This window comes from Diabrotica undecimpunctata, chromosome 3 (assembly GCF_040954645.1).
Source record: "Diabrotica undecimpunctata isolate CICGRU chromosome 3, icDiaUnde3, whole genome shotgun sequence".
Lineage (NCBI taxonomy): Eukaryota > Metazoa > Arthropoda > Insecta > Coleoptera > Chrysomelidae > Diabrotica > Diabrotica undecimpunctata.
The window spans coordinates 22849709-22864755 of record NC_092805.1 but is presented as its reverse complement, the minus strand read 5'-3'; the positions used below and the strand labels follow the sequence as shown (position 1 = coordinate 22864755).

Sequence of the window (15047 nt, the reverse complement as noted above, 5' to 3'; positions counted from 1 at the left end):
TAAAAACAAACTTGTAACAACAGAAATGAACTATTTAAGAAGGTGTTGTGATAGATCAAAACTAAAAAGGGTCAAAAACTAGCAGGTACGAGAAATGAAGTTAGATTGTAATATAGATGAGGAGATTAAGAAGGCAGTGGACATGGTTCGGACACTTAGCAAAATATTAGCATAGAGTCCCTCTGAGAAAAGAAAGAGAGGACATCCCCGAAGAAGTTGGCGTGACGATATTGTTGAAGCAATGACAGCAAGAAACGTAGAAGAGGCAACAACCTATGACAGAAGATCATGAGAATGGACAGAGAGTCACAGAGAATGGCAATGAGAGACAGCTCTAGATATATATATATATATATATATATATATATATATATATATATAGAGCTGTTTCTCAGTCCCATTCTCTGTGACTCTTCTGTCCATTCTCATGATCTTCTGTCATAGGTTGTCTGGGGGCTCCGAGGACTGCCCTGAAGAAGACATCAAAGGAGATGCCGAAAGCTCGGCGCAGCGATAATTAATGCGGTTCAACCCGAAAGCCTGTTGAGTTTAATATGAATTTATGTAATATTGTTAATCTAAATATATATATATATATACATATATATATATATATATATATATATATATATATATATATATATATATATATATATATCAAATGAAAACTGTATTTTTCTAATAATCCCTTTAAACAGGAACTACGCCTACGGTTTACGGAAGAGAATTATGCACCGAAACTGGATAGTTTGAATATATATTGCGAGAGGTTACATTTTGAAATTAATTACTATTTGCAAAGGGCCATTACAAGAATATGTTTTATACTTATATGTAATACCTGTGTTCAAATTTAGGAGAAATTCTACAGTGGATATTTAAAAAAAAAACATTCAAAAATTAAAATTGACGTGTTTTAACAGTTTTTTAAGTCATATGTTTCTGAAATGATGAATGTATTCCATAGATCTACATCATAGTGTATAATAAACTTAAAGCTAAGATTAATATTATTAGAAAAATAATTAATATTAAACTCACCTAGTATCCGAGTTGAACCGGGACAAACTTGTGTACATCTAACCTTAGACTTCTCCTCTGAAGTCTTTATCAGTGCTTTGGTGGTCCCAATCTACTGAGCCTTCATATCACTTTGTTCACTGTTTACTGCACCAATGGATTTACTTTGGTACGGAGGACGATGCAGCGGACGATGTTTTATTATGATTGAGTAGAGATCCCCATGTGAAAGGCATCCGAGAACCGTCATCTCTTGTATTGAGAGAAGTCGGGTATTTTTCGATCCCAATGGCTTCTCGCATAATTCTTGGTTTATGGAAACCTGTAGGCTGTAGTTGCGTAATTTTCAAAATCAATTTTGTAACCCGTTTGGAGGTGATGTTGGTGTAGGAATCAAGCTGAATCAAAAGCTTTCGTATGATGACGGTCTTTTTATTTGAATTCAGATTGAGCGGGAGATTGATACCTGTGGATACCTATTGATATGCTTTTGGCGGTGACCATTTTGGATGAGGGCTTTGTTTAAAGACGTAAGTTCAGCGGATATACTTGAATCACCTTAAAGGCGTATTGATCTGGAGTCGAGGGTTTTAATGACAATTGATTTGTGAAGGTGGGTATTGGGAGTTGATATACAAGTAGTTAGTGGCCTGGGTACGTTTTCGCTAATCCGACTAACGGAAAGCTTGGATTGATTTTTCCTTATGATTTCGTCAAGGAATGGTAAGTGTGAATCGTTTCCGTCTCCATCATGTACCATATAATAGGATGTTTACAATTCATATGGGTTTGAAAAGATATAAAAGAATACTTGCCGTGGGGCCAAATGACGAATGTATCGGCAACATATCTTAGCAAACATGTTTGAGCATTGACGCAACTTTATCTGCTAAATTGTTCGGATTTTGTTCTGCCAATGTTTAATGCTTATCTTTTACTAACAGATTTATGACATCGTCTTAAAATGAGTAATTCTTTATTATATTTGATCTCGATAAACGCTTTATTTTTTAATAATTTGGGTACAGTTCTCTCATAAAATTTCGGATAAAAAATTGAATATAAAAACACCAAAAGTATCGTACAATTCCAGCTTAAGAAACAAATTCTCCCTTTTGCGTTTGACGTCGAAAATAAATTATTAAAATTAGCTTTTCCAGATGGAAAAATTAACCGAACAGTCTTTAATATTTCATAAGGTCAGATTATTTGTTTTCTCATTTAAAAGAACGAGGAAAATACAAATTGACATCACCGAGATAGCAAAAAGAGCTAATTTTTAATTGAATGCCTAATAACGCTGAGTCGCGTCTCTCTCCCGAATGGACTGCATAGACGTGTACCTCCAACTTTTCCTAGTGGAACAAGGAGAAGTTTTGAAATAAAAACTTGCTAGTTATTGGTTTCTGTTGTAGAATTATATCATTAAGGGCACAAATTATTACGTCACATGTCTTCGAACTGATCAACGATCAATTACCAAAGAAGAATGCCAAACAGCCCACTTCAGAGATTTTATTATATGAATGTTATGTAAAAAAAACTTTTGTTTGCTTCGTGGAGTACCTTATTAATTTTTGTTATGTTCTATTAACTGTATTTATATGATGCTAAACAGTGTAAAAGTAATTTGTGAATAAAGGTTTTTCTTCTTTTCTTTAAATATATTATCTCCGTTTAAAATTTTAAATTTGGATGCAAGAAGCTCAAGATAGAAATCGGTGGAAAATTTTACTGGAGGCCTACTGCTTCTTGGGTTTGCATAGCTGCCCAAAGTATTCGGAGCATTATTCTATGCAACCACATCTCCAACACTTCGATGCTATTAGTCGTATTAGTCTTCAGAGTCAGGTATCGGCGCCATATAACAAAACAGACCAAATATAACATGTGATCATTATTTGACAATGCCAGTTGCTTTAATTCTACACTTGATCTCTTTATTTGGGTCCAGTTATTCTGTGATATTGCATCCCAAAGATGTAAATTAGGTAACTCCCTCAATGTTTTGCTGATCTATCTGCAGGAAAGCATTGTCGTGTGGCTGGCGGTTGCAATCCATCTACTCTTGAAGGTCATGGATACTATCACACAATGTGACAGAAGCGTTACATCGTCAGCGTATCGAAAAGTATCAATTAGTTCACCATCGATTTTTACTCCAGAATCTTTATCTTTCAAATCCTGTTTAAAATTTATATTCGGGTAAATATTGAATAACAGCGCCATTAAAAAGTTATACGCCAAAAGTATGTATTTATGCGTTTTGTGGTAAATATATTGTTTGAATATCAATCGTTCTTGAAATGGAACGATAGAGTCATCTATACACAACCTGGTGTATCAACCTTTTGAAGTTTGACAAGGTCTTTTTGCTAATGGTTGCACCTTTAATAAACGTTCTGATTCTGAGTGCTACATTCTAAGAAGCAGCTGAAATCTATTTCGGGGCATGGTTTTTGGTATAATAACATTCTTATATAGGTCGTCATTGCTCAACTGCTTCTCCAAGAAGGTATTTTTACCAGGCCCATGTAAGCTACTATGTAGCGGAATAATTTGCCTACCACATTGTGTATCACATAGGGGGTTGAAAGTGGGAACTGAGCAATTACTGGGCTGAAGGTAGGGTAAGCATACAAACCGAAACGTTTGCGACGGCCTCTCTTGGTTTGGTTGGAGAGCTGGGTCGTAAGTAAGTGAATTGAGTGAATGAATGAAGGGACTGGATGGGGTAACTAGAAAGAAATGTAAGTTTGTTTGATTTAAAATCTCGTCAATAATTTTATTATCAGCGAAAGTACGAAAATACTTGTAGGGCCACAAATCATTTATAAGTATTGCGGTGTAATTGCCACATAATACACCTTCTGCAGTGTTCAAATTCGTGTGTTCTAGAACATTTTGATTAGCTTCAACCTCATTTTCCTGTACATCGTCAGTACTTGCTAGTTGGGTTTCAGCTAAGGTTTCGATATCAAAGAATCTTTTTAATTGTTTAGGTGAAATATTGTTCCGTTCCCGTTCCAAATCTTTTGATAACCTATTTGCGTTTGTTTCTATAGAATCAAATGGAATGCTGGCTGTAGCGTCAGCACCTTCTATTTCTTTCTGTAAAGCATTATCGGACAAGAGTGATCCAAATCATTCCTCGTACTCAATTTCTTTGAAATAGTTTTAGTTGGTTGCAATTTGCGTTTGTTATTTGCTTTGGGTTTGGACAAGCCTATTTTCTAAGAAAATATCCCTGGAAATGTTTCTATGGCCGAGAAATCTGAACTATTGCTTCATCAATGGTTGGCAAAAACGTGTGGTCAAGATCGGAATCAAGTGAACTAAAGGGGTCAGAATCGTCACCTGAAATAATAAAAAATACGAAATATACTGAACTACGACAGTGGATTTCTAAAGATCCATGTCTGCCAATTTTTCTGCTTCGATTACTCATTGTTGCACAACACGCACATCAAATAACAGTCAAAGCTGGACTGGCACTTGTCTACTTGACAAGTTCAAACTCGAATAATACGACCGCTTGGAACACTGGCATAAATATGCCGCGTTTGCCCGGGTGGGCGCATACGCCCGCTAATGTTTTTTTTTTTTTTTTTTTCTTTTTAATTTTCACTATTCTGAAATTTGTTTAATTCAAATATAGAGTAATCATTTTGGAAAAGCATATTTGTAGTTATTAAGTACTTGGCGTTTGGGGCAATTTTTTTCGTTTATACATGGGCAGTCAACTTCTTAATAAACGCCTGTAATGGCGTTCCAGTCCCATCGCTGGGCTCTAAATAGATATGGGAACTATGATTTAGGTACTAGTTTGACTAAAAGACAATGATTCACAAAGAAACATGAATCGCCGCTGATAGCAGAACACACAACCAATTTACTGTATATTGGCAGAAAGCAAGCAGGCGAGAGTAATAACAGATGGTAGAAAAAAAGGAAAATGCAGAGAAAAATGCAGAATTCTTTTGTATAATTTCAACACGGAGAATTGGCATGTGACGATTCCAAAACCGCGTAATTGGCGGTAATTAATACATGATGAAGTATCAAATAATAATTGTATCCTTCCACAGAGAAGAAACATCTATTTTGTTTTCTTAGTGATTTTTACTTTGAGCGTAAATAAAACGATATTTTTCCAAGTGTTTTCCAAGAAAATTATAAATCTGTTTATAGATAAAATAAAAATATTGTTAAGGAAACCGTTTATTAAAAATATTAGGCGATCTAAACGGTAGATATAAATTGTTTTCCTTGGCTCGAAGCCATTTTCCCGGAAAATATTTATTACGAAAATTGATAAACGGCCCAATTAAGGAAAAAACCGCACACCGTCGCATATTGATGCATAAAAAATAAGGCAAAAAACTAATCCCCGTTATTGCCCCGAATGTCTAATTTAAATCGGGGAGCAGGCGGGTATGGGAAGGGATGGGAAGGGCCACGTAATGGCCGCCCGCTTATAAATTATTGGAATTATTATATTAAAAAATCCATCTAAGAAGTCAAAGAAGACCATTATCTCGACGTTTTCCGTTAACTAATAGCTATTTTTCGTTGCCGCGAGGCTTTTTCGGCATTAAGCGCAGTAAAAATAGATTTAAAATTAACAAGCTACCCGAAACGAGTTGGCTCTGGAACGGTATTGATATACGCGAAAAGAGATTGGAGAAGAGATGGCGAAATGTAATTACCGAGAGACGGAAATAAGTATTCCAAATTGAAGTTTTACTTACCTAACTTATAACGCTATGGTCAAAGTAAAACCAACAACAATTTCCTACCACTGGGAATTTGTCTCCGAACATAGAGGGTCGTATACATGTATTTACTGATAAGGGAGACTACAGTGAATACATAGAGCAATGTTAAAAGAAACTCCTCTTCCGGTTTTTTTGGATGGATTGAGTAGTTCGATGGTCCCAAGTCCGTATAAAGGAGGAGGGAGTCTAGAGCTAGGTTAGCTCACTACTGATAGACTTTAAACCCATCAAGCTCATATAATCAGGATTATGCCTCGGAACAGGAATGATTTAATTACAACGACCAATACTAGAAAGAAGACGACAAATTGATTGAAACATACTTCGAATCGGTACTTAGAAGTTAGAATATGAAGTATGTAAACACAAGAGAGCAGGAAATTAAAACGTAGCTTGTAGAATCTCTTAGTTAATATATTTTTTTGTTTCAGAAACTGCTGCCACTACATCCGCCTCTTTTTACACCAGAGTGTGTGACAGTCAACCAAACTGGATCCTTGTTGGCAATAAGTGGATCTTCTGGTATCTTGGTGCTAGAACTGCCGTCAAGATGCCCGCCCTTTGGATCATTTCAAAACAACAAAGAAGTTGTTTATTGCAAGTAAGTTATTAGATTTACATAAAGTTAAAAAAATAATAATAAAATAGTGTGAGATTACAAATATTTTATTAAAAGGAAAAAAAATAAGTTAATATAAGGTTCATGAAAGACAAATCTAGCATTTTAAGTTTTAATATATACACTTTAAACGTAGAATTATATCCTAAGCAGCTAATATTGTTGTTTATTGATTATAAGTCCAGTGATGGCACCTGTTCTTCATAACATTGGTAATGACAGTTGATGAGTGAACAGATAACGGGTGACATGAATATGGCAATTGTCAGATGATACCATTGCGACAATTCTAGTCTAAAAGAGAACTTACAATGTTAAATATTAAATATCAAATTTATTTTAAATCAAATTTTACGGTTTTCGGTGTGTGTTTGTGGGGTTTGGCATAACATTAAACAGAACTAAACTCTAGGAAAAGAAACTGTAGGAGTTATATCTTGCCATACAAGATATCTAAGTAGATCACGAGTTTCAGGTTAACGTCCTTATGATATTAGAACAAATTTAGGGCATTTAAGAGAAGGTTGCTAAATATACATATTCTGGAAGTGCCGTAAGTATATATAACTGAGACAAGAAGCGACAGCAAGTCATTGATGAACGAAGAGGTCCAGTTTGAACCCTCTGTGTCAAAGACTTCTTCTTCTGGTGGCCGTAGGCGTTTATGTTGAATTTTGCGTAAGGATCCTTCTTCTGCCCTTTTTATTATTGTATTGATATCAGGTATGTCGCACCGGTTTCTTATGTCTCTGTATCATGAGTGTTCTTTGCTACCTGGTCCTCTCCGACCTTCAATTTTACCCATTTAAATGATTTTTCTTCTTCTTGATGTGCCTATCCGTTACGAATGTTGGCGATCATCATGGCAATCTTTATCTTTTCTGCAGCAGCGCGCAAAAGCTGGACAGATGTTGTATTCCAGACCAGATTCTCAGGTTCTTTAACCAAGATGTGCTTCTTCTTCCTGGACCTCGTTTTCCAAATGAAGGGTGCAGGGAAGAAAGGCGCAATGTCAACTTTTACGAAAATCGAGATTTTAATGCTGAATGTTAGGAGTACTATAAACGCTCAGATCAATACCTTCCGTCAGGGAATATAAGCGTTAGGTCAGTAGAAAATTGCAAGTAAATATTTGATAGTCTGGGGATAAAGGCGCATAGTTCATGCGTTCTAGGAATGAAAGCGCATTGTCACTTTCGTGTGGCGTCACTGTGACTACAACTTGTCTTTTTTTGAGCTGTTAGTTGCACTAAATAATTCATCGTAGCAGTGTGCAATTTATTTAAGTCTATAATATCGTTATAGGATATCTGGACCAAGAGATCCAGACCAAGAGATCCGGGTACGAATAGAAATGGCAAGGGCAGCGTTCTTAAAATTCAAACAATTGTTCTGTGACAAAAATCTGAATATTGCGCTGAGACTGAGGTTTGTTGAATGTTATGTCTGGTCGCAACTATTGTACGGGGTAGAAACATGGACACTAAAAGCGCAAATAATTAAAAAGATTGAAGCTTTTAAACTTTGGATATACCGGAGAATGTTGAGAATCCCATGGACTGCCAGGGTCACCAATAAGGAAGTGCTGAGAAGGATGGGTCGAGACAAAAAATTGTTGAGAACGATAAAAGTACGCAAGACTGCATACCTTGGACACATACTAAGAAATAATAAATATAGTCTTCTGCAGGTCATCATGCAGGGTAGAGTCGATGGCAAAAAGGGAATAGGTAGAAAGAGGAAGTCATGGCTGCGAAATATTCGAGACTGGATAAACATGACTGTAGACGAATTATTCCACGTTGCAAAAGACAGAGAAGCTTTTAAAAATGTGGTCGCTAACCTCCGTTAATGGAGACGGCATAGGAAGAAGAAGATAATATCGTTAAATTATTGATTAAAAAAAATGAGTAAAGTTTTTGCAAGTGACCTTATAGACAGTAGTAGTGATGGTTTAGAGAACCCTAAACAAGAAAACACAAAAAAACGGAAAAAAACGGGCGGATGAATGAGGTTCGTAAAAGGCTACGACTACAGAGTCACGTTACAGTAGTTACGTAGTTTTAATTTACTTACCTCAGAGGATGCACAGAATTTATAACTATGTGGTCTTATTACAGTTTTACAAATTAAACAACGGAGGTCAAGAAAAGATTTGACCGACCCAGAAAAATTACATGATTCAACATATGTTTACAGAGTTCGATTTAAAAATGCAGACGAAGTTACTACTGACGTACCTATCTGCGCTAAAGCTTTTCTGTTTATTAATGGAATCGAAAGATAGAAGTTAGAGTTATTGCAACGATCTTTGAAATTAACTGGAGAGGCACCTACAAACAAGAGAGGTAAACACGCTACTCGCCCTCATAAGCTATCGGAGGCTGTTACTGCTGCTGTGATGAAACACATATCATCCTTTAAAGGAAGAGAATCCCATTATAGCTTAAAGGATTCTTCTAAAGTGTACCTATCTGAGGAATTAAACGTTAAAATAAATGTGGCAGATGTACATGGAAATGTACAAAGATGCCCCCATTTCTTACGAATCTTACAGAACTTTGTTTACGAATAAGTTTAGTATTTCATTCGGGTACCCCCGAACAGATAGTTTGCAGTACGTGTGATGAATACGTTGCAAAACTAAAATCACTCGTGAAAAAAAAAGCTAACTTGCCCCACCTCACTGCAAGCGAATCAATTCTTGTTCGGGAAAAACAGATGAAAAACCTTTACACTACAAGCCAACTTTATAAAATGAAAGCGGAAGCTTTTTACAAGAAAAACCGGCAAATGAAAAGATTATGCAAAACCAATGAAAAAATAGAAAGCATTTGCATTGACTACCAAAAAAACTTGCCAGTGCCTAACATTTCAACAAATGATGTCTATTACACAAGACAATTATCTGTATTAATGTTCAACATACACGTACCAGCCTCCAATAAGTGTTTTTTATACATACCCACAGACAATAGGGAAAAAAGGCGCAGACGATGTGTCTTCTCTCCTTCACAATTTCGTCCATAATTTCCTTGATCCTTCAGTTGAAGAGTTGTTTATATTCGCAGATTCTTGTGGGGGCCAAAATAAAAACTTTACAGTTGCAAGATTTCTGTATCATGTTGTTCACATAGAGAACAGACTTAAGACCATACATATGATTTTTCCAATGAGAGGGCATTCATACATGGAAACAGATAAAAATATGGGGGTTATAAATCAAAAATCAAGAGTTGAATTGCCAGAGGAATGGGATGAAGTTTTCCGGAATTAAAAAAAAACCGTTTCCTTTTGATGTGATTGAAGTTGACCAAAATATGCTGAAATCCTGGACTGAGTATTTTGATAACAAATTCTTTAAAAAATCATACATAAAACATAATGACGGTATTAGATTTTTGTTTTCATACAGGGCAGCGACAGCCGCTTATACGTATTTCGACCTCTTTAGGTCTCCTCAGAGCGGTATAGCCACTACTCTAGGGTTTCGCCAGGTAGAAATCGTTTGATTTCTCTTTTTGTTTTTTCTTTAAAAAATGTCCATTTCAAACAAGACCTATAAAAGTTTTGAAAATTGAACAAAAATCTCCCCATTGGATTTTTCATCGTCCATCATACTATGGAAATTTCGTTTCAAATATAGTGATTCCAAAGGGCAAAAAAAGCCAATGACACTGCAGTTACCTTTAGCATCTCATCAGCAGCTGCTACCTCTTTCGAGAGAAAAATTTGAAGATGTAGTGTCTCTTAGTGCATTTTGTTCCAAAGAAGCTCAGCAGTACTTTGAATCTTTACCACATCAGTAAATAAGTATTCTTCTTCAAGTGCCCTGTCTATTGCGAACGTTGGCTATCAACATGGCAATTCTGATCTTGTTTGCGGCGCTTCTGAATAGTTCGACCGATGTGAGCCCGAACCACTTCCGCAGATTTTGGAGTCACGAGTGTCTTCTCATGCTTCTCGCTAAGTATTCTTAAGTATAAGTAAGCTAAGCATAAGTATTCTTCCTAAGTATATTGTTTTTTAATTAGAATAAAAGATATTAAAGGCCTTGTTTAACTTATTTTTGTGCGCTAGCAGTAACATTCTTTTTTTTTTATTAATTTAAAATATTTTTTATTAAATTAATATAATTAACACTTATACTGTTATATAACATATTTTACTAAATTGTTTAGCAACCTTTTAAAGAAAAGGAGTTTAGGATCTTACAAGTTAAATATTACAAAATAAAAAAATAGAAAATGTAGTTTTCCGAAAAATGTACTAATAGTGACATTGCGCCTTTATTCTCTGCACCCTTCAAATATTTTTCCTTGCAGGATGGCTTCAAGGAGAGCATATCTGGATTCATTTCGCATAATATGTCCGAAGAATTGTAACTTTCGAGATTTGATGTGGTCAGTACCTCTCGGTTCTTATTCATTCTTCTGAGGACCTCCTCATTTGTGACTCGGTCAGTCCACGGGATCTTAAGTATTCTCCGATATAGCCACATCTCAAATGCTTCCAGTTTTCTGCACATATCTTCGTTCAAGGTCCACGATTTAACACCATAAAAAAGGACAGAGAAGACGTAGCATCACAGCATTCTTACTTTTGTATCAAGAGAGAGGTTGTGACTGTTGAAGAAGGCCCCCATCCGGAGCCTATTTGATTTGAATGATTTTTAAATGATTATATTTGTAGAGTTTCTTAAAATATGGCGTAAAGTAGAAGCCACAGTTTGCAGTGCAGGTAAGACAGCCAGTGTATTTCTTCCGGGAGAACGGCCAACCACGTTGCCGGTGTGCTACGAACGGCGCATCAGGTTCAGAATGAAGAATCGTAGCACTGGAATTTACAGTAGCACATGATTCAATCATCGATGTATAATTAAGAGAGTTACATTGTCGAACATGAAGAAAAATACTATAAAAAAATAAAATATATCAAAAACTCATTGTCGATGATAGCTTCTATATTTATCAATTTTCAATAACTTCCATCGTAAACACATTCTTTGGGAAATAATGATCATTATAAAGCCATTAGGAGAAGCGAATCAGTTGTAATCCCCATTGTCCACGCAAAGCAAACATGTCTCTTTGTCGATTTGGATACTGGCCATTAGACCAAAAACTTGGCAAGAACTATGAGAGCTCAGTTGTAAAAGAGGACCTATATCATGGAGCCGTTGCCAGTATCTGTCAATGAAATTTTAAACAACCTTCTGAGGATACCACATTTCAAATGCTTCAATACGGTTTAGCGATCTTACTTTAAGTGACCAGTGTGGTATAATATATTCAAATACTAAAATCTGATAAATTAAGAATTCTTACTTAAATAATTATTAATTAAATTATATGAAGTCAATTAAAATAGAACAGCAATAACGCATTACATAAACAAATATTAATGTTATTTAAAACATTTATCATAAGTCTAGTAAGTGTAAACCCGATCTTGCTAGCTTACATTAATATTGTGAAGTCGTTCAGAAAATCGAACGGTGGCAATCATTGTGAATCATCGGTAATCGTCGTTTATCTTAGTTAAACACATTTTATCAGGGGATCAAACAATATGTGACAACTACAGAGGAATAACCCTCCTAAACGTAACATACAAAATATTGGCATATATTCTTTACGACCGACTATCGGGACATAATAGGTAAATATCAGTGTGGGTTTCGTAAAGAAAGATCAACGACCGATCAAATATTCCTTCTAAGGCAAGCTCTAGAAAAAACATATGAGTATGGCATTGATACTCATCACCTGTTTGTTGATTTTAGATGTGCCTATTATAGTGTTGAAAGAAACGCACTGTACAAGGCCATGATAGAATTCAGCATACCAGTACACTTAGTAAAATTGGTGAAAGCGACCCTCTCAAGAGTCAAGTGTAAAGTTAGAGTGCAGAACGGAGTTTCCAGAACGTTCCAGTCTCAGATAGGACTTAGACAAGGAGACAGCCTATCATGCCTTCTATTCAATATTGTATTAGAGAAAGCGATAAGAGAATCTGGAATAACAACCAGAGGAACTATTATTAATCGCAGCGTACAATTACTAGCGTACGCCGATCACATCGACATTATTGCAAGAAGAAAGGCGAATGTGGTCGAATCATTCAAGGCGCTTGATGCAGCAACAAAAAGAATGGGACTAGAGGTTAACACTAGTAAGACGAAGTATATGAAAGTATCAAATTATATATAAGCAGCACAACCCGAAGATCTAACGATCGGAACATATACTTTCGAAGGAGTAAGAGAGTTTATATACCTAGGCTCACAAATTAATCAGAATAATGCAGTAAGTGCAGAAATTAACAGACGGATATATCTGGCAAATAGAGCCTATTATGGATTAAAAAAAAATTAACAACAAGCCTAGTTACAAAAAGAACGAAACTAGTGATATACAGAACTCTTATCAAGCCTATCCTCACCTACGCGTCGGAAACATGGATGATGACAAAGAGCGATGAAGAACGTTTAAGATGCTTTGAACGTAAAATCCTCCGGCATATCTATGGAGGAGTACAGGAGGGCGGACTATGGCGTAGACGCTATACCGCCTGTATGATAGACCTGATATTATTAGGTCCACCAAAATAAACCGGCTGCGGTGGTTAGGTCACATAGAGAGAATGAATGATATGGAGCCGCCAAAACATATTTATAACCAAAGAATAAATGGAGTGAGAAGGAGAGGCAGACCCAGAGCACGATTTTAGGATCAGGTGGAGGAAGTCTTGAGAATGTTGGAGTACGAAACTGGAAAGCCAAGGCGAAGAATAGGAGAGAATGGAGACTTATGCTTGAGCAGGCCAAGACCCACCATGGGTTGTGGAGCCAATGATGATGATGAAGCACATTTAATACGATTATCAAATCGTGCGTCATCGTCTGGGTTGTATGAACCTCCGTACAACCCAGATAAGAGCAACAGAGATGTAACGTCCTGCCTATACTACAAGTACATTTTACTTTATTATACCAGGTCTTAAAGACTTAAGCGGTTGAAAATAAAACGAAGTGGTGACCCAGTTCAAACACTGAGACCTTTATGTTCTAGTTAAACTAAAAAGGAAAGAAGAACCTGTAATAAAAAGATTGTTAAATATTGTTATTGGTACTAAAATTTTATTCAGAAATTATAAAAAAAAAACGAACAAAAAATAAATCGCAAGAAATCCAAAATAGAATCTAACTAAAAATAAAAAGACTTTATCACGTATAACGTTACATGGTAACCAAACAGTCTGCTCTGTGAGCGTATATTTTATTTATTCATCTTTAGACCATAAATATAGAGCCATAAAAAGACAATTAAATGCTGACACATGATACAAACACGAGAAGCAGCTCAACAAGCTTTTGGCGGATATAAATTTTTCCCCAATATCATTTCGACGTACTCACCACACACACAGACATCAAACACCACAATTACTAAATTTAATGCAAAGCAAGAGCAAAATGGTATTGTATCTGAACATTAACGTATACACGTTGCCTTAATGTATCTTTTAATGATAACCTATGAGTGTCTTTATTGCGCCCGAATCTGCTTCTGACCACTAGTTAATCGAACCAGGGACGGACTTTAAAGTAAAAAAAAAAACAAGAGTTATATGCATTTTTGTAGTTTACGGCTGTTTTATCTGGAAAAAGTGTTGAAGGAATTCGAATTTCAAGTTGGCATATAATTTGGCAGAAAGAGAATTCTTTAAGACTTTTTCTTTTCATGATGTTTGTCTGTCTTCGTAGTGTTTCTGCACTTTCTTTTATTTTATAATTAGGATGTATATAATCATATGAAATATCATCATCGTCATTCAATCTTCGCTTGTCCACTGCTTGACATAGATCTCCCTCATAATTTTCCATGTTTCGATCTTGTGCCTCTTGCATTCAATTACTATGGCAACGTTTCAGATTGTCCAACGTATTGGTGGACGACCTTTGCTTCGATAGGCATCATCTCTTGGTCTCCATTTTCTTATCCGCTTTGTCCATCTGTTATCAGTTATTCGAGCAACGTGATCTACCCAGTTCCACTTTATTGTTGCTATTCTCTCTACAGCATCAGCCACTACTGATCTTCGTCATAGCTAGCGGTTTAGGATCTTGTCTGGCACGCAGTGAAACGCCTAACATAGCACGCTGCATTGCCCTTTGGTATATCGGACCATGAGAGAATGTGACCTCTTTGGCTGCAACAAATAAATCATTTTGTAAATTTAAAATTTTTTTCGGCATTTTAAATCTAACACAGAAAGACACATTCACCAAAAAACGAAACTTAATCACGCTGCAAGTGATTAGAGTAAACTGAGACTGAGAGAAGCGAAAGAAATATACAAACAAGGTAAGTGCTGGGGTTCGGGTAGCACCAGTGACCATTTCTAAATTTGTGATTTCTATTATGAACAACCGGAACAAAATATCAAAGCGGCCGGGACCAATGTCTAAAACCGGGACTTATGGTAAGCCAAGTTATCTTCATCTATTAGTTTCTGCAACTCACAATTTTAGTCAGTACAATTTTTGTAGAATTCAGTATTAATATTTCTGTCATCGTCAAACAATTCTGAGATATACAGTTGCAATTCTCTTCTTATTTCGTTCT

General features: G+C 36.0%; 1 protein-coding gene across 1 annotated transcript in view; it reads left to right on the top strand.

Moving 5' to 3' along the window:
• The window catches only part of mbo (Nuclear pore complex protein Nup88), a 387396-nt gene that overhangs the window by 210780 nt on the left and 161569 nt on the right, over positions 1–15047 (top strand). Inside the window, exon 2 of the mRNA XM_072525528.1 lies at positions 6230–6399. Coding sequence (XP_072381629.1) covers positions 6230–6399 — 170 coding nt within the window. The remainder of the gene's footprint in view (positions 1–6229; positions 6400–15047) is intronic.